Source organism: Myodes glareolus, chromosome 6 (assembly GCF_982192425.1).
Source record: "Myodes glareolus chromosome 6, mMyoGla1.1, whole genome shotgun sequence".
Lineage (NCBI taxonomy): Eukaryota > Metazoa > Chordata > Mammalia > Rodentia > Cricetidae > Myodes > Myodes glareolus.
Window position 1 is genome coordinate 97,037,458 of NC_142031.1, and position 24,295 is coordinate 97,061,752.

The 24,295-nt window shown below is 41.3% G+C and overlaps 1 protein-coding gene across 7 annotated transcripts in view; it reads right to left on the minus strand.

Moving 5' to 3' along the window:
- Nucleotides 1–752: 752 nt before the first annotated feature.
- The window catches only part of Lclat1 (lysocardiolipin acyltransferase 1), a 122,154-nt gene continuing 98,611 nt past the window's right edge, over nucleotides 753–24,295 (minus strand). For 6 of the 7 annotated variants that reach the window (XM_048416138.3, XM_085691258.2, XM_085691257.2 and 3 more), the window contains 2 exons: nucleotides 20,278–20,400; nucleotides 753–4,431 (listed from right to left, as the gene is read on the minus strand). In XM_048416138.3, coding sequence (XP_048272095.3) covers nucleotides 3,929–4,431; nucleotides 20,278–20,400 — 626 coding nt within the window. In that variant the 3' untranslated portion in view covers nucleotides 753–3,928. The remainder of the gene's footprint in view (nucleotides 4,432–20,277; nucleotides 20,401–24,295) is intronic. The other variant, XM_087907361.1, reaches the window with a different exon arrangement.

Below are 24,295 nucleotides of genomic sequence, written 5' to 3' on the forward strand. Positions count from 1 at the left end.
ATGCACGTGGATCCTGTGTGAAGTCCACCAGGCAGGAAAACACAAATGGTCTCTCTAGTAACTTTGTATCTGGTATTTAGAATGCGCTGTAGAGGCAGTTTCTGTGCCCATGGTTGGCATCTGAGGTCCCCACATCAGAAATCCATTTTCTGTAAAAGGGATGAGGCTGAGCATGAGCGGGGGCTGCAGTCCATATTCTCAGGTCTCACTCCTTGGGACCAGTGCTCTTAGGGCCAGGTCAACACTCTTTCGGCCCATGTGCCTTTTCTCAGGGAACACCAGGGCTTGCACACAAAGTGCTCATTGGAGAACCAAGGACAGAATGGCTCTTGAGCTTACAATAGGTTTCCCTGATGATGTGTGTTTAGCTAATGATGTTCTTTGTACATCTGTCACATTCCAGACTAACACTCGCTTTTGGAGTTCTACTCCCAGATAGTGAGGTGCGGGAGGGACAGAGAGTCCTCATGTTCTCTTCCTTTACGTGTCTGTGTCCCACACCTGGGGAATGAACAGCTGTCCCGAGGAAAACAGGCTCTGCTGACACTGGAGCAGGGGTTCAGCTGTATCCCCGACTCTCTCAATTAGGGAATACTGCATTCTGCTCTAAATTAGGCCACTCTTTAACACCCATGGGAGTCCTGCTCATCAGTGACATAGGCTAAGACCATGACAATATGGGAAACAACAGCACTAGGGCCTTTAAATTCTGTCATTCCTGTAAAAATAGAAGCACAACAACTTTGGAACAATGTGATTCACTCCACTTTATTCTGGATGCATATTACAAATAACAACTCACAACATTCCAGTGGACACGGAAAGCTAAGGCCATTCTGTGAGTTATTTTTAAAACTTGGTGTTCTCCACATAATGATCTTTTAAAAACGAGTTACCAAAACCAAGACTCTGAAATAAAAATTTAAGGTACAAGACACCTTTAGAGTCCTATTTAGTCTGAAGTTCATTGTACGGCCAAGCCATTTTCATCTTCTACAGTTAAGTTAGAACACTAGCCACTAGCTCAGCGTCCAGCTCTTTTCTCAAAGTTACAACATAGTGTTTTGTTTCTGTCAACCAATGACCAGTATTGAGACACCATTTTCTCCTCCTAATGAGTGACAAGGAGAGACGTTAAGGATACGTTATAGAACTCTTGGAACAGGAAAAAGAAGGGGACCCGTAACTAAGGCACTGAAAGCACATTATTTTATATAAAGAAATGTAAACAATTTACCACCAACAGGCTCCTTCTGCTAGTCTTTATGACTGTACTGGAGCATCTCTATTGGGCCAGAGCTTGAGAGCAGGTGAAATGGAAATCTGTCTGTCTGCAGAACTCAGGCTTGGTTACCAATATGTGGTCTGCATGTGGAGTGCCCACCACTAGAGTGCATGAGTGGAAGATGCTAGTTCTTTCTCGTCTATGTTGAGAGCACACAGAGGCAGGGTTTTAGTCTTAGGATATAAGTTCTTTCAGATACTTATGAATTTTGTTTTCAGTCTTTCCTCATGTAGCCTGACTTAAGTTCAGGATTCCTTGAACTTATTGCAAAGATACCTACTGTGGAAACCTGTCACCTCGCCAGTTCCCCTCCTTATTGGTTCATACTGTAAAGTGAAATGGTTTACATTATAAATAACCCACAACTACTATACTTAAAATCTCCCAGAATGGGGTCAACTAGCCAGCTAGTGCTGTGAGCATTTCGGTCCCTCAGGTTCACCATCACATGGAGCAGGGGCTAGGTTCTGCTGTAGCAGGGCTGCCAACTGCTAGAAGCTCTGGCTGAAGGGTGGGGTGTAATGGGTCATTTCTAAGGCCAACTACCATCAAGGATTGATTTAAAGCAGTTTTATGCTCAAAATCATTATATTATATATGTAATATATATTATATATATAAAGTTAATAAAAATTTAACAAAGCTAAATATGTAGGTAAAAACAAATAATCATTTTATTTAAATATTAAATATTTAAATTTTATTTAAAAGGGGATTTTCTTTTTCCTTCTGGAGAAATTTCTCTTAAAGCAATTTCTCTAGTTTTAGTGCTATACTTAGAATTATGAATTTGGGGTAGATAATAAAATTAAGGTTTTCCTACCTTAAGCATGTTTTCTGTGATCAAAAGAGGAGGGAGATCTTCCCGTTGAAGGGTGAATAAGAGGCAAAGGGTTTGAGGACACACAATGAAATGGGCATCACTGCTGGGTAATCCCAGGTACTGTGTGCAGAGAGAGAAGCTTTTTCTCTTTTACCTGGGAAACAAATGTAATTTTGATTGTTAGCTATTTCCATGTTTAAATGTGATCCAAGGAAGTTGCAGAAAATCTTAAAATTGCAGTCTTTCTCATTAAGGGAAAGGGAAAAAAAGGTTGCTCTTTTTTGTGTGTGTTTTTAACCTTAAAAACTCTAACGTCAAACAGCTGTGTTGAGAGCAGATGTGCACAGAAACTAATTAGGAAGCTCCTGGCAGAATTGAACTGAGCTTTGATAGAGCAGTTAAATTCAGGCTGGTGTGCTTCCGTAGCGGCACCCCTCACAAACACTCTCCCACATTTTAAACACAAGCTCCAAAGAAATAAACTAAACATGATCCACTAACTGTGCTGTGTCCCCACCAGGGCTTTCTTAGAGAATGTACTGCTAAGCTGAGTAGGAAGGTGAATTCTGGTCTGAATACACAGGGCAGTGATAGCTCCTGAGAGTGCCCAGCGGCGGCTGGGTGGGGGATTGACAGGTTTGCTAACAGCTGAACAGTTTTATGTGTCTGTGCCTGTGCCCCCGCCCCAGTCAATGACAAAGACAGGCCCATGTAGCTCTGTGGGAACAATGGCCACATGCTTCTCTTACCCAGGTCAATGATGCTATTGGTCTGCTGGGTTTTCATGGCTTCCAGATGATAGGGCTATTTGGTAAACAGCTGGTATGTGTGTGGGTATAAATGTTACTGCTGAGAGAGTTAGCAAGGGAGTCCTTGATCTCAATGAAAGGGTTCATTCTGGGTTAGCATTTTTAGTTTTAAGAGTGAAACTGATCAAGGCTTGGGGGCTTTGGCTATAACATCCTGTCTGTGGGCATTTTTGTTGTAGCTCTGATGGCAAAAGGTAGACACCCTACATGCATAGTATACACACCTGATACCACTGTGTGTAGGTTCTAAAGCAATATTTCATAAGACCGTTTCTGTCTGAAATACAAGAATGTTCTAATATACCTTTCCATGTGTCCGTTCACACTGATAATGAAGCTACACCTGCTAAGGAGCAGGAGGGAATGAGGACCGAATGAGGAGCAAGCTGAGCCAGTTTCTGTCCTTTAGAATCCAACTGGAGAGCCTGCAGGTGCTCCCTGAGCAGAGTGAGGTGTGACTTCCAGGTGAGAAAGGGGCCTCCTGCTGGCGGCTTCAGCTCAAGGCTTTGTGAGTGAGCAATGAAGGGCTCCCTATAAAATGGTGGTCAGTTTAGGACAAGACAATTGTGGTTGGGGTTTGAAGGCTGTAAAAGGATGAAAGGATAGATGGACGGAGCCCCACAGGAGAGCAGGATACCACCCGCCTACAGTGCTGGGACATGGTCATGGTGCCAGGCCTGCCTTTGGACTGGCAGCCTGTCAGAAGTGGGCTGACCCTTTCAGAAAAGCTTGTATCTTGTCTCAACAGCCTCCTGATTGTTTCTAGTATTCTGGCCCGAGTTATTCATAATGATTGACCCCTGCTACATATGCAGCACTGGAATTACATTCAGAGAGTTTAAAGAAACTGTAGCAATATTTTCCCCAGAAAATTAAGTGCAAAATATCTTTAACAAAGAATGATGATAGTAAGAAACATTTGACATAGTCATGCAAAAACTCATCTCGGTTTACGAAGGCTGTGACATTTCCATAATGCTCCTAGGGTTTTATGTGGTGAATGCAACCGTCTTACTTGTTTCTCTTTGAGTTTAAATGTGGATGCTTGTGGAAAAAACGGTAACACGCAAGTTCAATGATTTCCAGTCCACCAAATATTCTCTCCTGCAGCACAAAAAACACAATGCTGATTATGAAATACCACCAAACTAGGCGGTACCAATATATGAGCAGGCACACTGCAGAGCAGAACAAAGTCCAATACAGTATGGACAGCAGCTGGACCACAAGGACTCTGAGCTCAGACTTGCAAGGTGGAACTGTGCTCTGTCCAGTAAAATGAAAGCTTTTTTCCCCTTGGTAGAAGGAGCGCAGTCTCTCTTCCTTCTCTTCCCACCGCTTGTGGCACCAGAGCTGAAGATCCTCCTTGGAAGTGGGAAGGGTGTCGACTGGATACCTATGGACATGGAAGTGGATCTCCTTGGGAAAGTCTCCAAGGAGGAGGTGTTTCTCAGTTTGAGGAATGTTGTAAGGATATGCCACGGTGATGTCATGGACAGCATCGAGGTTCTTACCTAGGATTTGGAAAGATGAAAACTTTAGCAACAGTCAATGGGATGGTAATGCTGATTCGCTCTGCCAGGCAGAGCCATGAGCATGAAGAATCAGGACAGAGTGAACCACCATGAACAAACAAGAGCTAAAAATACCAGTGTTTCTGGGTACTTAGGTCAATATTTACCAGCCAGTTTTAGCTTTTTTTTCCTGTTTGCTAATTACCACAAAGACTTTTAAAAAGAAATTATCTTCATTCCCAGAAATGGTAATCTGCATTCTAGAACTGCACAGACACAGTAAGCTGGAGCTGAGGTAGGAGAAAAGGGTATAGGCTAGCCTTTCAGCCACAGGATGTTACACTGACACAATTAACATACTCAGCTCATCAAAGGCGATAGCAATGTGTGCGTGCACCTTTACTTTAAAATGACCATGATAATCATTGCAAAGGAACCTCAGAAACAAAACAAACTTGAAGAAATTGTCAGTCACTTGAACACTTCTGTACAATTAAAAAAACACAAACAAGCATAACAACTTTGATCCTGACCTGAAACACCACTCTGCATAAGAGTTTCTCCATGTAGCTCTGGTACCTGTCATGGAACTCACTCTGTAGACCAGGCTGGTCTCAAACACACAGAGATACTCCTGCCTCTGCCTTCCAAGTGCTGGGATTAAAGGAACATGCCACCACTGCCTGGCTCTGCACAAGTCTTTAATGGAGTTGTTTTCAAAGTCACACACCAGATGCTAACAACAAAGACATGGTAAACATAGTCCCTGGTGTCCTTCAAAATGTCGCTAACATAATCAGGAACGTAAGAATGCACAAGATTTCAAACAGTCCCATGGGGACATGGCAGATGAGGTGGGGGAAGGAACAGGTTTTGTAGATGGGGTGGGTTGAACACCATGGGAACAGGACATTAAAAGCAGCCTGGGGCCCATGGTATAGGCCTTCCTGCTGTATACTGTATGTGGCAGAGGAGCAACTTGGGGGCAGTAGAGCATCAGCAGTGTGAAGACCACAGGCAAAACAGTGGCTGTTACAACAGGCCAGGAAGGAGCCGTCTACAATAGTAACAAGAACTGATGTGACATGGTGGCAGCTGGAGGAGGGGTGTAGAGGAGGGAGTGTTCTTTGGCTCAGCACTGAACCCCTAAGGCGGAGCCTTAGGGCTTAGAGAGCTTGTGCTTTGTACGATCTGCACAGGACAATGGCTACCACTCAACTGAGCCCTGTGCACATAGGTCCAGGGAAGCTTAGTGTTCTACCCAAGGGATACAGTGGTGTAGGAGGTTCTTCTGTTCATGTGTTGCTTTCATTGATTAATGAATAAAGAAACTGCTTTGGGCCTGATAGGGCAGAACTTAGGTAGGTGGAGAAGACAGAACTGAATGCTGGGAAGAAGAGCAGAGTGGCAGAAGCCATGGATCCTCCTGCCTGAGACGGATGCCGGTAAGCCACTGGCACGTGGTGATACATAGATTAATAGAAATGAGTTAAATCAAGATGTGAGAGTGAGCCAATAAAAAGTTAGAGCTAATGGGCCAAGCAGTAATTTAATTAACACAGTTTCTGTGTGATTATTTCGGGTGTAAGCTAGCCAGGCAGCCGGGAAAGAACAAGGGCCGGCTCTCCATGTAACAATACAGCACTGTTGGTACTATCTCTGAATGTTATTACCTTCAGTGAATAAACCTAAAAGTGTTCTTTATTAGTCGTATAAACAATGGATTTTGTTATGACAGTTTCATACAGGTATGTAATATACTTCAACAATATCCATCCCTAGTCTTCTCTCCCCTTCCAGTAAAGAGACTGGATGAGGACTTGACAGAATAGATGACGCAGGCAGGACTCGTGTGTGGTGACAGCAGTCGGAATAGTGGTTCCTACATGGTAGGAAGTACCTAGAAGGCACATGAGGAAATCTGGGGAACAGCAAAAGTATTCTAGACTGAGGCATGACTGCCTCTATCAGAATCAAACAGCATCTGAGCTGAGAATATTTTACTCTGTTTAAGTTTTACCTTGATAGCAATAATGGCAAAGAAGTGAAACAATTTTCCACCACACTCCTTCAACTGAACCCGTCACTTTTAAAAATGGTTCAGGTCTTCTGTAGCCGTTCATCTCGGCTACACTACAGCTCACTTTAGAGTAACAACCAGGTTTAAACTTGGTTTATTCATTCTTTACAGAAACCTTTCCTTGACTGGACAGTCAGTGTGGTACCAGCACTCTTTCCACACAGACCAGGCTCTGCCTGCTTCTGCCACTTGCCATAGCCAGTGTGCTTGCGGCTGCCGGACCTCTACACCCTCAGTTTCCCACTTTCTCTCACAGTGAAGGAAAGATGGTCACCATGTCAACGTCTCACGTTTTGTTTTAAAAACTCCTCTGGTTTCCTCCTTCCACGCAAACCCTTCTCAGAGCTACTGGCATCTCTTGTACCTACAAAGTACACGGCTGACCGATTCTGAGAATTAAAGAAGACACACAGGCCATCAGACAAACAGGTAAAGCTATAGCCTCTCTCTAGGAACAGTTCCCACCATCATGGAGTCTGTGGAAAGCTCATTCACATTCTGCCTTTGTCACTATCCATAGCATTGTTTGCCTAGACCCCGAGGATGCCAATCAGGGGCCTCCCTGCTCAAGATAAATGTTCCAACTGATGTTTTACAAAGCTTTCTCCTGAATTCCTTGTTTCAAATACATAATTTATCTCCCTGAAATGCCTGACCTCAATTTCCTTCAATGTCCAGCTCAAATGAAGAGCCTTTATTAAACGCCAAGGCTTAGCATGGCCCCGGCTTGTGTGAGACCCAGCTGCCACTGTATGCTCCAACAAGAACCATGCCTGCCTCTTTAGAGCCCAGGTTTTAGAGAGGTTCTAGAAATGTGCATGTGATCAGTATGTGGGGGACTTATCTTCTCACTTGAAAGTATGGGTGCTAGTTATACCTTCTTTGTGGGAAAGTTATTATAATTCAGTGGATGAATGCAGAGTGAGTCTTGGACCCAGTAAAGTCATAAATGTTAGCACTGACTACAACACTTCTTGTTGGTTTAGTGAGACTGAGTAAGCCTCATGATAGTTTTTCTATCTTGGGTTCCACGAATTGTTGGTCCTGGAAGGGCAACAGTCCAAAAATCTCTTATAAATTGCTTGAGACTTAGAACTCTGAAAGGCTATTAATATAATCCAGCATAACTAAAATGCTACCTTTTTATATGGCAAGTAAGTACAGAACAGTGTTTAAATAAAAAGATAAATTAAAGGGAAGAGGAGCTGGCAAGAAGAAACTTCGTCCTTGACATTCACGTCCTGAGCTTCAGGTAGCATAAGGGCTGGCTTCCTTAAGCTCAGACTTAGATATGGGTAAACACATCAGCAAGAGAAAGGCCTGTGCTTACAAAAGGAGAGTCAACAGTCCTGAGATGTTTTAACCTTTATATGAAGTAAAGGTCTCCAGACAACACAAAGGCCACAAGACACTATTCTGCTGGGTGGGAAAGCCTAAGTCTATGCAGGCAGAGGAGCTTACTTCTGTACCACATCTCCTCTAGACCCCATGGTCTGTGCCCTGGAGCCCAGGGAAGTCAGTACCATGAGATAAGGACAGGGAAAGGGGAGCATGGCTGCAGGGGCTGGGCTCACATAAGACAGTAAAGAAACAAGAGTCAAAAGTTGAGACGTGCTTCCACTTACCAGTTAAAATAATAGATTAAGAAAAAATATTTCTGCTATCACTAAGGTTTTATATTATCCTTACACCTAGCTGTCATCAACAGAAAGCAGTTTTAAAAGGTCTCACTCTTTTTCAGATGATCTAAATTACAGGCATGGATGCCATCTGCCTGCACTGGGCTCAGAAAGTAGATTTGTTCTGTTTTGGATACTGTACCTAATGGAATTATTTTATAAAGCTAGCGCTCTGTTAGAACAGCCGTGCACACTGGGACCTCAACTGTTTCTATTAGTGGAGGAACAGAGCAATTGCTCACTTGTCCAAACCTTACTTCTAAGACTTGGACGGACACTGGAGGATTCTGAATACTCTAGTCATGTTTAAATAACCAACAAAAGGTGAAAACTAGGATTGATTTTTCCAAATGTAATGTCCATAAGGTAATGTCTGTAATCATCTCAAGTTGAAGTCATGGCATTAAAAGAATCCTATCTAGTATCAAATGCTCACTGTGAACAGGAGATTGCCGAATCCTTATGCATTTGAATGTTTAAAAGGAAAAACTGGAAGACGCTTTTGTGAGCTCTAAAACTGTATCGAAGGGAAGGAGCGCTGCTGTACCCACGCCTACTAAAGCATATGATGCAACTGTGCAGCTGGATAACAGAATATTCCAAATTCCCAACAGTGATCTTAGAACTAGTAAGGATTGTAAGTTTCCCTTTATTTCTTTCATAATAATTATGTATAAAATACACAAAATACAACTTTATATTTCATTTTGATACCTTGATTACATAAAAAAATCTAGCTGGATCTGAATCCATAAATTTAACTACAAATAATAGCAACTACTAAAGGAACTTGTCACCCATGATCCATTTTATGTTAAAATAAAAAGCTGAAGGCCACTGGTTTTTTTTTTTTGTTTTCATATTTAAAAACAAAACAGAAAAATTATCATCCTCGGGACAGAAGTTGGGTTTATAACTAAGCAACCATTCCCCTGCACTAGCATTGACACGCTGGCACTAATAAATAAAACACCTTCCGACTTCAAAATAAGAGCATGCATGAGCCTCTTGAAACAAACTGGCATGAGGACTCAAACAGCACCATGTTCATTACCAGAGAATTTCTGTCATTTCCTACTTGGAACATTATTCACCATCTTTTCCGCCCAAGTTGAAAATTTATGGAACAAAAGATGGAGATGAACAAACAGCAGCCAGTCTGGACCATGCTGAAGCACTCTTTTAGACTTCCCATCCATGCCATTTAAGATGTCCTAAAATATTATGGATGAATGTTTGAGAGAACAAAAGTCCCTTGTGTCTGGATACTTACATTATTTTCATTTACATTTACATTATAGATATTTTTGTGATCAATGATAATGATATTTTAGAGAATGTTGAGAAGTTAGGTCAAAGAATGTAAATACGTTAAAAATTTTTTGCTACATACAAATAAGCAACTGATTCCCCAAAATGTTTTACACAAGAAACTTATTTTTTGTGAAATTTTACTAATGCTTGTACTGTGGTTTTAGAAAGTTTTTGAAACATAATTTTGATTTGATATGTGTTGATAACACATCCATGGGAGATATATATATATATATATATATATATATATATATATATATATATATACTGCTAATACTTTTGCATGCTTTCAAAATTCAGCTATGTGTCTTTTCATCACGCTTTATTACACCTGGTAGTATTTGACACCTGACCACTAAGGACTTTTTCCTTTTTAATTAGTTAATTTATTTGGGTGTGGGAGGTGGAGTGGCTGTGAACAGAGGCCAGGAGCGGGTGCAGCCGTCCTCTCCCACCACTCCCCACATGCTCCTCTAAGGCAGGCTTTCTCCCTGAACCTGGGGCTCGGGTCCCAGCAAGAAGCTGGCAGATTCCTTGCTGTTCCATTCCCTTCAGAACTGGGGCTACAAACAGACCTTTGCAGAGAAACGTGGCTTGTCTGGAGGATACTGAGGTATAAACTGTGGTGCTCATGACTGAGGGGGAGGACCTGTGGGGTTAACTCCTCCGTGAATGCAGGTTCATTTCCAAGTCCATTTCCTACAATCCCATTTGCAAAGCTTCTTATCACAGATCAGTATTTCTCTAAACACCGTGTTGCAAATATTTTACAAATATTTACTATCTTTATTGATAGCATCTTCTCCAATACAGCTGTGTATTTAATTAAAAAATTTTCTCATGTTACAGGTTTTCAATTCTTCCGTCTCTCTTGTGCCTTTAATACATGGACCTTTGCATTTCTTTGCAAGAAGAAAACAAGTTTTCCCACTTCTTTTATTAAACAGTTTCCCTCCTCTATTATATTGCTGTACTAACTTGGTCATGGCTAAAACACACCGCTAGCGAGTGTCATTTTTCTCCATTGCTCCACAAGCTCCAAGCTTATTTCCGCTCCAAAACCATACTGTTTTTTTTTTCTACTGACTCAACAGCTGATAAAGTAGGCATGCTTCTGTGTTCACTATAATGACTTGTCCTGGGCAACTATCTTGTTAAATAAACTCTCTAAGAGCATCTAATTTAATTCTAAAACAGTACTCTACCACCTTATGGTTTGAATAAAAATGCCTGCTGCCGGGATACCCACTACCATTAAGGTTATGGATTCACCTTCTGAAACTGTAAGAAAGTCTCCATTAAATTCTTTCTTTTGTAAGTTGCCTTGGCCACGGTATCTCTTTACAAAAATAGGAAATTAAAAGACATGCCTCCAAAAACATATAAGAAAACCTATCTGGAAACTCTATATTATTTTTGCATTATAATTTTGGAATAACTGCCATTTTAAGTATTCTCATTTAAGAAAAGGGTATATACTGCCTTTCTTGCTATATGGTTAGTTCTCAAGGCTTTATGGTAGGTTTTCTTTTGCTTTCATTAGTAACATTTACTTAACAAAATAAATTGATAGTTTCAGATTTAACTAAAATGTGAGTTTTAGTGCTACAGCATTTAAAATACTCATTCTAACCTGTTATTATAAAACTTTGGTTAGGTATAACTGTATTTAAGTAGTTAATTTCTATTTAATTTTTCCTAAGTTTTATTATGAATGGCTTGACTTGCCAGATCCCCTGGAGCTGGAGTGATAAATATGATGTGGGTGCTGGGATCTTGGATCCTCTGCAAGTCTCTGAATCACTGAGCCATCTCGCCTGTCCTGACTGAACAACAAGGAAAGGGGTGATGAGAATCCAAATCTACCCATGTGGCAGAACTGCAGAGGATTTGCAAGCCTTATACACACAAACCACAGTAGATTATGGTGTGCATATACACTGCAAGTGACACAAGAACTCTAACTGGTAAGTATCTGTGTTCCACTAAGAAGTCATGCCATACCATTAAATTAGCCTATTTGTTAGAGAAATGCAAGCATAGCACACCGGTGCTAACTATATGGCAGGGTGATCTAGCAGCTACATTAGTGTGCAGTGGCTAGACTTGGCTCCTGGGATTTTCACATACATGTTACAAAGCCAAAATGGGCAGCAATAAACAACAACATAAAGTTCTTTGATAAGAAAGGGACAAGCTGACTGGACAAAAGAGTATATTATGTGGCAAACCTCAGATCCCAATGCCATCAGGACAAATGAGGAGGTGTTGGAGAGGCAGGAACAATGGAAGAGCAAGAAAGTTTTTGTTTGCTTGCTTGTTTTGATTTTTTTTAGTTTTCTTTTGTGGGTGCTACAGGGGTGAGGGAGGATATGGGGAAACTTGGAAGTGAGTGGAACTGGGGTACATGATGTGAAATATCCCAAGTCCATAAGTTATGGTAAATAAAGAAGGAGAGGGACAGTACTCGTCTTCATCCCAGGACCTATCAGGCCCAAGTGCCACCTACAGCTTGACATCTGCATTGCGTCACTGACATCAGAGACTCTTCTAGTCTATTCCTTCAAAAACAAAAATCTATGTGCTTTCTTTGTTTTTGTTGCCATTCTTTGCTAAAATAATGAGAGAAGACATTAAAATTCATGCAAACAGGAACAGGAAGAAAGGCCACCTGTTTCACTGCTTGGGCTCAACACTCAACATGGTCATTTAGATGTTAAAAATCCTGGACTCAAAAATCATTAGCAGATCACAGAAGTGTCAGCACAGGCATCAGATACTGAGTTTTCTGACCTTTGAAATAAATGAGATCATTATTACTAAGCATATGATCATCGTCTCTATGCTGATATTAGCATTGAAGGTGACTAATAGTATACTTGAACATGCCTTTACTGAGTGCTTACTATGTCTGATATTGACATTATTCATTCAACAATCTATAGAGCACTTAATGCATCAGATTCAGCTCTAGATCTGTAGGATATGCTGGAGAAGGAAGGACGGAAGGAAGGAAGGAAGGAAGGAAGGAGGGAGGGAGGGAGGGAAGAAGGGAAGGAAGAAAGAAAAAACACGAACAAACTCAATCTCACATAGATCTATGTATGAAAATATTCTTAGCAATTTTATATATTATGCATAAACCACATATGTCAGTCTGTGAACAGGTAAACAAAATGTGATATATTCTATATAATGGAATGTCATCCAGTAATAAAGCAGAAGACTACATATTATATAATTCTGCCTACACAAAACTCTAGACAAGGTAAAGACACTGTAACAGAAAGCAGCTCGGTCATGGCCAGGGTCCACACAGAGGAGAACTTTGGGAGGAATGAGATGCTCTGTATTTTGACAAAGATGCTAAGCTATGTGGTGTTATATATTTATCAGGACACCCAACTGTACACTTTAAATGAACAGATTTTATAACAGTGAACCCTACTTCTAAAGAGTGTTAGGTTTTGTCACTGAGGTACCTCAGCAGGTAGAGGCATTTGCACCCAGGCCTGATGACCTGAGCTCCATCCTCAGATCTCACAAGGTGGCAGAAGAGAGTCAATTGAAGATCCATGGCACAGGTGCGCGCAGATACATTAAAGGGGGATGTGGGGAGGGGGGAGTCGGGAGTCGGGAGTGGGCAGCTTCATTTAAAGTAACTCAACAAATTTGTTTTATGTGGAATAAGCTAAAGAGAGCTTTATAAAAATCTACTTGGATACTTACCAAATCAAAATGTTAGGGAAAAAAAAGTATGTTTGAAACAAATTCAGAATGCATGTACTATGTTTAAGAATTTCTTGATGCTAGAATTATACTGGAAAAGTAATTGCTCACTCATGAAAATGGACACTAGCATACCACAGGCTGTGCCTTATCTTTCCATTTCCTGTCCAGTGCACAATATAATTCCCTGGTTAGACTACATGTAATCTAGCAGCTGGAAAAACTTTTGCAGCTCTAATTTTTTCAGGGTCATAAATATGTCTTATGGATACTATCTAGAAGGACTAACATTACAAAATTTTGAAGTAATTGCAGATAATTCAGTTAGAAGTGACAAAAACAAACAAAACCCCAAGAATAAACAGAAAAGAGCTAGCTAGTAGCTCTGGAGAGAGTGTTTTAGAGGTTGACAGCTCTCATTTATTAGGTTCACTTGAGGCTTCTAGTTTACCAAAAAGAAAACACACACATCCACATTCGATACTTCCCAAGAAACTCTGAAAATATTAAAATGACAATGTTTTAAGCTGTTTATAGTTGGACCAAACTCTCCACTCATGTACTCTATTTCATTTCCTTCATAAACTCAAGACAGCTCCTCCCCGCATAGTTCCCTGTTATGACCTTAACTGTCAACTTGATGGAATTTTTATCATCACCATAGATACAAACCACTAGGAATGCCTATGAGGGACTTTCTAGATTAGACTGACTGAGGTGGGAAACACACCCTGGTGTGGGTGGCACCATCCCCTGGGCTGGGGCTCCAGCCTGAGAGTGAGGTCTGCAGCAGCATTCATGTCTCTGGTTTCATGACTGCAGATGGATGCAATGTGACCAACCTCCTCAACCGTTCCTGTTGCCATGACTTCTCCACCATCCTGGACTGCACCCTATAACTAAATAAACTCTCCCTTTCTTAGATTTTTGTGAGGTTATCTGCCATAGCAACACAACAAATAACAAATACACTCTTTGATCCTTGTAACTTGCCTATCCACTTGTTATAATTTCTCTCATTATCTCTTGACACAATTTTCCACTCATTTCTCTGGTGACTTACACAGCTATAGTTCTTGAGCTGTGTGCCAATGGTCTTCACCCTCTGCTGTAGTGAACCAATCAATGTCAACTAAGTAAGCTCAAGGCATTTGTGGCTGTAAGAATGAAAATATCTCCCAGTGATTCAGGCATTTGAAAACTTGGTCCCCAACAAGTGGCAATGTTTGGAGAAGTTTGGGAAGTATGGCCTTGCTAGAAGAAGTATGCCACTTAGGGTGACCTTTGAGAGATTATAGCCTTGACCCACATCCAGTTCAGTTTGCTTCACGCCTGTGGTAAAGACGTGGTTGCTCAGTTTCCTGTTCCTGTTGCATGCATGCTGCATGTTGTCATGCTTACCCCTCATGATGGAAGAACTGAAGGCCAAAGCAAATCTTTTACACATTACTTTGAGTGTGGAACTTACCACGGCAACAGAAAAGTAACACAGTGACTGGGTTTGTGCTTTATGCTTAGCCACACAGCCCTTTAGTCATTCTGAACTTTCTCTGTGGACTGCTAGCTTACATGATTTCTGAATATCAGATGCCCGAGGGCTTTGCTCCTACTTTTCTCCATCCCTGGGTGACCTTGATACCAAATATATGCTGCTGACTCTCAAATTCATAACTCCAGCTGGTCTTTCATTTTTAGACTGATATATTTGACTGTTAATCTTTACATATCTTGGATGTCTTCTAATAAGTATCTCAGATCAATGTGACCTAGATTGAACTCCAACCTGGTCTTTCTGTCAAAACCTATGCTGTCCTCAGTCTTTGTCAGTCAAGGCAAAGTTATCTTCCACCTCACGCTAGAAACCCTAGAGTCATCCGTCATTCTACAGCCCCAGTTGAAAATCGTACTGGTTCTACTTCAATAATCCCAAATCCAGCCATCTCTTACCTTACCAATTTTACCTTCCTGTCTCTCATCCAGATTACTACAAATGCCTTCGTAAATGAGTTTGCTAGCTTAACTGCTACCTGACACATTTCTTACTGCAACAGCTAGAGTAACCCTTCCAGAATGTTAGCAGTCACACATTATAATTTCCTTTGACTCTCTGCCTAGTTGCTACCACCTCACTCAGAAGGCTCCCAGGCCTCTGAAGCCCTGTGCTGTCTGTGAGCTTTCATCGCTCGTTTCCATTCCCTACTAATTGTCTTGCTCGGCTCCATCCATGGTCTTTGTTCTACTGCCTGTTCTATCAGGGAGGCCTTGGCCCCACCCTACTGAAAACAGCAGGTTCCCTAAATTCGTAGCACATACAATCATCTGATATACTATAGATATTACTTATTGTCCCTTTTTCTTCTGATAAATATAAGCAAACAATGACAGAAATTTCCCAGTGATTTCAGTAAATATGTTTATGGAATCAGCATTCCAGTAGGCAGATGCAGGTAAAATGAGCTGAGGCTCTCTGGGATACTTCTGCTTGAGAGACAGCCTAAGAGCAGTCTTCTCTAACAGCCTGCAATGGAAGGAACACAAATGAGACTACCTGGAGAGTAACCGTGACTAACCATCCTCTAAACCAGAAGAGAGAAGCCACTAGGAGTCTGTGTTTCTCTTGTTCCCCTATCTGTGCAACCACTGCTACGTTGCTCTGTAGGTGTTGGTGTTCTTCAAGGCTGCCCACTGATGTCTATTGATAAGATTTCACATAATGTAGTGGAAAGTCAAGGTCACAAGTATCATATCAGCAGTCAGTCACAGGAGCTAACTGAAAGTATCACAGTGTCCACAGGGTCCCTGAAGCCCTGCAAGTCTAAAGAGCCAAGTGAGTTTGACGGGTCCTTCTGTCTTCTCTATCCCCTGAATGAGGACTTTCTTAGCCATGTGTTTGACAACGCTAAGCATATAATGCTATTTTTAAGATGGAATTACTTTCTGAAATTTTAGAATACAATCCCCTGTGTTTTGTGCATCAGTTCTCTCTGCTAACAAAAGCAGCTTATTAAATATTCTGGAAAGCAGCCTCTCTATTCAGATACTATCATAGGAGCATTTGTTTCCTAATTAATTCCCCCAAATGTCTTTAAATAGAATCATTAACTCCTTACAGCATTTTTCACTCTCTACTGTGCTATTTTTCCCCTTTCTATCTATAAGACACCCCCCCACACACACACAACACACACATTAGGTAGGAAAATATTCTCACAGAGCATTTTAATCAGGGCAAACACTTCTGAGTGCTGTAATTGCTGCCTTACACATGACAGCAATTATTCTGTCTCTGATCTTTCTCCTGAGTTAGAGACCCTCCTATCAGGTCTCTATTATGTAGTTTGTCAACTGCCTCCTCTACCGACCCAGCCAAGGTAGACTCCTGGCTGTTGGGCAGCTTCCAGCTCCTAAAACTTCACCAGGCCTATGAAGAATCCTAACCCGGCCTGTGCTCCCTCAGCCTCCTGGACTCATGGAAGCCCCTTCTTTCTTGGTCGACTCTTTGGCCTTTTGACTTGAATTCCTAACATGGCAGCTTTCAGAGAACAGCTCCTACAGGGCGGAGAACATGGGAGAGAGGAAGAGTCAGAACCTCTTAACTAAGGGGTGCAGCTAGAAATGGAGTCTGAGAAGGTACAAGCATGCCAGGGTGCCTCTGCTTCCCCGCTCCTGCATTCCCTTGCTCCCTCTGTTGAAGGGATGGCACAGGTATGTGCACCCCTCTCCCACATATACAACTACCCACTCTCATTCTAGCCCCGAGACTTCCTGAAGCAGGAGCTTGGTACAACATTTTCTGGACTTTCCCCCTGCAATAAATCAGTACATATGTTTTGACCTCATATTATTAGTTTACTTAAGTTTATCCCTAATTCACACACAGGCAGCAATGCAAACTCTCATTTACATATAAGGGAAACGAGTTAGAACTAAAAGAACCAAGAACAAAAAGAAGGCTGGAACAGAGGTCAGAAGAAAAGGCTTAAAGCTTAAGAGCAGGTGATGAGACCAGGACTAAACAAACCGGGGAAGATGATGAAGGCAGAAATTAAAAGATCCCACCAATTAAATTTAACATCTACTTAACAGTCAGTACAGAGAGAAGAAAGGCAGTGTAGACAGGGCAAGGAAGCAATGATGATTAAGTTAAGCAGCCTTAAAGAAAAGGCTGGAACACTGCTTAGCGGTAGAGTGTTTAACCAAACCCCACACCAAGACATAGTCATATCCACAGAGACCCTTAATTCAGGGTATAGAGCTATAGTTAGACTGAACTTGGGGTACAAAAGATGCACGCTAAATGTATAGAACCACCTAGTTGGAATGGAAATCAGCTCTCAAACCCAAGGAACACACGTATGTAATGACTTTATGCTCCAACACATTATAGAACAGGATCAGCATGTTATATTCAATGGTAGCCTGTTCTACCAATTATGGTACTCTCAAATTAGCAGTGTGACATTATACCTAGACTTGCATAACTACTACAACAAAATCTTAAATATCCCAGAGAGCTGTGAATATAAAGATAATCTCAATATGCCCAGTCCTCTGGTGTTAACAATTTTCCCCACACTTTGATACATAAGTGGATAGATCATATTAAATTAAATCAGTCTGTATTTGAGGAACTATCTTAATCAAAAAGAGATTTAATGAAAAGCCTTACTTTGGTGAATACTCTAATTATTACAAGCTAATATTTGTCCACAGAAAAGGAATTTGTTTCAGGATTAGTCAGAGACCAGGAAAAGCTACAGGCACTAATTCAATAATGGAATGCCTAATTAAATGGTAATGGATCCTAATTATAATGTATTGCTTTTTCCTGCACATGACTGATTGAGTACATAGTTTTTCACACAGTTCATTAAGGAACCTTAAATAAAATGCAATTACTAAAACTAAAGGAAGAAAGATAAAGAGAATTGGTAAATTTAAGCTTTCTTTTTTAAAATACGGAGAAAGTCAAGTGTAACAGGAAGTTTAAAAATTAAACGGAAAAATCCTACTGGAGAAAGAATGCTCAAACATTACATATGGAAGCTGTTTGTGTCTCCTTCCTAAACAGCATTTATCCTCATATGCTTACAATCAATTATGTTAAAAAGGCATGTGTTCATCAGACTGAAAGTGCAATGAAGAGCCTATTAAATGCTCACTACATCATGGTTATGATAACCTTAGGTGCCCTATTAGCTGAACTTACCAAGACAGAGTCAAAGACATGCAAGCAATCCCGTGCCTGTTCAGAGTTTATAATCCAGTTGAAATACAAGATATAAACATGGGAAGAGCTATGTAGTAACACAGGAAATGAATAAAAATAAAAATTTTCAAGAGTAGTGAACGTGATGGGAAATAAGCGTTGTGAGTTCAGAGGAGGCGGACTTGGGTGGAAATGTCTGAACTGTTCCAGATACAATATTCAAGGAGAAGTCTCTGTGATTAAGAGGACACTAGGTCTTCAATGGCTGCAGAGAAACAAGCTTCAGGATGTATGGGAAAATGAAGAAGAATCAACAATGCAAGAGAATAAAATTCAAAGCCTGGGTATATGGGAACTTAATTTATAATAAAGACAGTATCACAAAGCAAGGTGGAATAAAATTGTTTCGTGTGTAGTAATGGGCCAAAATAAATTAAGATGCATACCAAACAAGACATTTAAAGAATTCAAGATGAATAAAAATTAATATAATCACCATTAACAGAAGAAAATGAAGACCAAGCAGCACTTGGAAAAGGAAAACTTTCTTTTGAAACAAAATTTTAAGAACATAAACCACGAGGCAAAATTATCACAATGTTTATATTAAGAATTTCTGTCCAAGCAGGCATGCTGGCACAGTCCTAGAACCTGAGCACCAGGCAGGGACTGGAGGAAGAGAAGGAATTCAAGGCACCCTGACTTTACAAACAAACTGTCAGTAACTGTATAATAAAACCATGTTTGTAATATCTAAAACTGATTTTAAAAAAACACATAGAAATAACTGGTTAGTACAAATGAACAGGCCACACTGTCACCTCCAAAGATACAAACAGGAAGTTCAACAAGAAGAAACCCGGAAAACAGCAGACAACACAAAAACCTTATCAGACAAGAAATTGAAGCCACAAGTTACCATTTTAAATCTGTTCAAGTAGCAAAGAAGGCAAAGCAAGATAATATAAGGCTGGCAGAAGTGTGCAGAGGCACCTCGGACATAACAGATGTTGCAAGAGAACAGAGCAGAATTGGAGAAGTACTGAGCAAGTAACACTAGGTCAGCCAGTCCCCCCAACAGCTCTCTTCTTGGGCAGCATCCACAAGGAATTTCAGCACTACAAGGAACTGATAAGGGTGTTCACATGATGATGGGATGGGGATAGAGGCTTCCTGAATATCTGTCTTCAGCAGTTTCAGTAAATGGGACATGTGGAAGAGACACACCAGAAGCCAAGGACATGAACATATGCATGTTCAAAACAAAATGCCCTATCAAAATCAAGCTCAAAAATGGGATAACGATCCTATTTGTGTAAGTGAAAAAAATACAGGAACACATAGCCAAACATGAAGTTTACAGGACCGCAAGCAAGAAAAGTACTCATGTTGTAGAAAGATTTGCTTATGGAAGATGAAAGAAAGAGTACAGGGGAAACGTATATCAGGAAAAACTGTAGAAGAGAAGTGACCACACCCATAACTAGTAATGTGGAAGACCCAGAAACCAAGGACTATGGTGAACTTTGTCCCCTGAAACAGGGTTACTAACTTATTACAAGTATTCTTAAATGACAGACAACTTGGAACAAAATCAGGTCTTTACTGTACACCTCCTCCGATCTTTAGCGTCTTCATCCAGAGGCAGCATTTAAATGTCACTTTCCGTATCTCAGTCATGGATAAGATACAGGAAAACCCACAGTGCAACCTCTCCTCTCCCGTTAATCCTAACATAAAAATATTTTATGCTGGAGTCCCCGAGACTCTGAGGTTTGGTAACAAGGACGAGAACACTGTCCCCCTTCTTCCGTGCCTCTCTGAACAGAACTCACCATTATTTCCTGGTGGAAACTGTGTTACTCTAAATGGTATTCCAGACTGGATTATGAACTCCAGGGCAGGCTGCCTGGCCTTCTCACCCATGACATCCTGGAACACAGTCTTCATATAAATACCTGTAGAGGAAGGATCTTTCTGTATATGGTGGACTAAGAGCAAAGAAAATAACAGAGTGAAAGCCACACATCTGCTGCTTCCTCACCGCTTTACAACATCCGCAGGATCCCGATGAGTGAGCTTGAGACCTGACACCTAGCTTGGCTAATACCAGAGAGGTGCAAATTCCAACCCGTGTGACTGTAAAGACCCTGGGAGAAGGTTAAAAATTTAACAGGGAGACAGTTCAGAATTTTTCATTTTCAACATGAACTCTAAGAGAGGGGGATCAAGTGATTTTCAAGCAGCTCTAGAGCTGGCTAAATAAATGGAAGGATTAAATTATGAAACCAGTCGCGCCTTCCAGTTTTAATACCTTTTTTTATGCTACAAAAGGACTGAAATAAAGGTTCCTGGATTGTACTTGATATTCCTGATAAACACAATTTCTGAATGTTAAAATCGTAAGGATACAATTGGCCTTTATGTTCTTTATAAGTTTGGAAGGGAAAGCCTTTATGCACACTAAAGTATCTAAATTTTATTACATGAATAATCTACCTGAAATTCTTTTCATTTCTGAAATACAAGCTTCAGCTAATCAGAGTTTGAAGAGCAAAGGTCATATTCTGAGACAAGATCTCTGGAGCTCACCATTCAGCCTATATCCCTCATCCACAATCACTGGGGTTACAAGCAAGAGCCAAAGGCCTTTTTTCTACAACTGCTGCAGATCTGACTTGGATTCTCGTGCTTGTACAGCAAGCACTTTACCATTCCCTGAGCCATTCTCCGACACACCCTCCTGTTTTTCTATTTAAACGAATAAACCCATTTTCTACTAAATTTTTTTATATCTAGCCTCACAGGAAAAAACTAAAGGCTTAATAAGGAGTAAAACAGCTATATAAACTTGAGGTCTGCTGTCTCTCTCCCTACTGGGGTCTTTAGAGTGCTCTACTTATGACCCCATGAAAATCCATCAGTTATTCTTGGACAGTGTCCTTTCTCACCTCAGAGGCAGCACTGCTGTGCAGCGCTGTGCCAGTCGGCTCAGCCCAGGTCCCAGGATGAACTCAAGTCTCTTTGACCTGACACTTTTCACGGCGTTTTTTAGTTATAGCTTACAATTTTCTTGCTTAGAGCGATATGTGTGTGTGTGTGTGTGTGTGTGTGTGTGTGTGTGTGTGTGTGTGAGAGAGAGAGAGAGAGAGAGAGAGAGAGAGAGAGAGAGAGAGAGAATAAGTGTTGTGTTGCTCACTGGAAAGTTAGAAAAGGCAGCCTGATAATAAGAGGGCCTTCACTAACACTCACTTGGATTGCACATTTACAGTGAAAGCCAAACTTCTATTTGTGGGTGTACTTTAGTCATCTAAGGCTACCTGTTTCAATATGCTGGGGTGAGCACACATAGATGGAGGCTCCCTTTGTTGGGAGGACTGGGGAACTGGAAATCCTCACCTGAAGTCCAAGGCCCCAGTCATTGTCACACTAATCTACCTTTACTTTAGAGCAGTGGTTCTCACCCTTCCTAATGCTGCAACCCTTTCATGCAGTTCCTCATGCTGTGTTGACCCCCAACCATAAAATTATTTCATTGCTACTTCTGTAATTTTGTTAGTTATGAATCATAATGTAAATATCTGCAAGATATCTGATATGCCAACCCCAAAAGGGTCACAATCCACAGATTGAAAAATGGTGCTGTAAGGGGTCCCTGAGAAGACGTCATTCCTGACCTCATTAGTGTTGAGAATAGTTCCAAAAAAGCCATATAACCTGCCCCTGACTAGCAAGAACACAGTTAAATGGCAATGAATACCTGAAACTGCCCCAAATGTCACAGATCTTATGGGATCCATTTTTGAATCACGTAGAAGTAACATAATTTCAGTTGCTTTTTAAAACTCACAGTTCATTCAGAAATTTTATCAGATTACTTTGGTCCTTCAAGGGCAATGTCTAAGTATTTTAGCTTTGTGTTTCTATATCACTGCTTCCAATGCTGACTTGGAATGACTCAATATGGCCTGCCTGCTTGGCCTAATGAAGATCTCTCAACCTTGGTAACAATCATTTCCACTGAAATAAACTAGATTCGGAAATAGTGACTTTAATCTGATGTACTCATAGCTTTTATGTTCTAGTCATCTGAGATAATCAATGTCAGTATTTTCAGATGGTCAAAGTAGAAAAATTCCTAGTCAAGAAAATATTCTGGTTGGATGTGGTGGCAAACACCCTTAATCACAGCACTCAGGAGACAGAGGCAGGTAGGTCTTTTGAGTTCCAGAATTGCCGGAGTTACACAGAAAACTCCTGTCTTTAAAAAAATAAATATATAAAAAAGAAGGAACTACTCTGGCCTATGTAGAGACCCTAACATTCCATTCCAGTTAGTCCTGGTCAATCACCTACACAAGCGGTCACCTCTAGGAAGGTGGACTCACCTCTAGACAAGCTGGAGAGACAGGAATAACCAGTCATTTCATGTGAGTTTGCTTTCCTTCCCAGAATCCCTACCCAGCGCAGTAGCTGGCTGGACTACAGCCATGTATATTTCTAAATCTGCCCACTGTTCTGAACTGTTTAGAAAAATGTGACTTTTTTCATTTTCTTTTCTAAGCATACTTTCTTAAAATTTTGCATTGCCCCAACATTTCAGGCTCGCTTACTCTTTCCTTAAAGTCTCCCTCCCAGCCAGACAGTCTTTGCTGGTCATGTGTCTGACCTCCATGCCAGCCTAACTGCAAGCTATTTCTTCCCCTTCTTCCATTCTCAGCAGCTGTTGAGATTACAGCTTTCTGAAAAAACAAAGCAAACACTAATAAAACACTGTCCTTGAGTCCATTCTTAAAACCTTTTATTAATGAAATCAAGAATCCCAAGAAGGGAGGATCCCAACTCCCCTTTGTCAAGATCACCCAGAGAACTAAGATAGTTCTTTTCTTGTTGTATCTAACTATAAGTCTCTAGTCCTTGATGTTAGGATAAAGAAAGACATTATGCTGGCCTGCCCCATCACCTGGAAGCATGTGCTTGCCAGTACTCAGGCAGTACTCTGACCTGCTCAGGATCCGGACACCACCATCAGCTACATTGCTGCTACAGCTACGGCCTCTTCCTCTCTCTCTGTCTCTCTGCTTATTTCTATCTCTTTCTCTCAGGCTCTCTCCGTCTCCTCCCCCTTTCCCAATCCCTTCCCCAATAACAATAACATGTGAGCTAAATGGCCTCTCTCCCTCCCTCCCTCCCACACACATTCACGCTCACACATATGTGTGCCATTTTTTAAATTATAACATTGATGCCCTGACCTTGGCAGGCTCTCCTGGCACTCCTGCCTGCCATCAGTCTGAGACACACCAGAACCCTGGAATCCAGTCCACATATGATAACCTTGCCTTTCAAACTAACGGATCTCTGGGCCCCTCCATCCAATACTGGCACAGTTGGTGAGCCCCCCCCCCCCCCCCCCCGCCGCCCGCCACTTCCCATGAGTAAGGCCTCGTTTCTTGACCATGGTTTCTTGATCATGGTTTCTTGCCTCTCGGTCTTCTGTCTGGTATCAGACAACCCAAATGTCTCTTGGACCCACATGTTCCTTGGGCTCAAGCCCTGGCCCCTATTCTGTGTTCGACAAATTATTAAGCAGCCTGTGTCTTCTCAAATGTACTGGACAACTCATGTGTCTCTTGGGCCCACATATCCCTCAGGCTCAGAGCCCTGGTCCCTGCTCTGTGTTTGATGAATCACTGAGTAACTTGCGCTTCTCAAATCTGATCCTCTCTGAATTCCTGGGACACTGGAAATTGCAAACCCTGCCTTTGGGTCAGATCTGGCCCAAATACCCGTTAGATGTCAATCCAAATGGCCACATCCTGGTACTCTATATCCCAGCTCCAGGAAGCAACC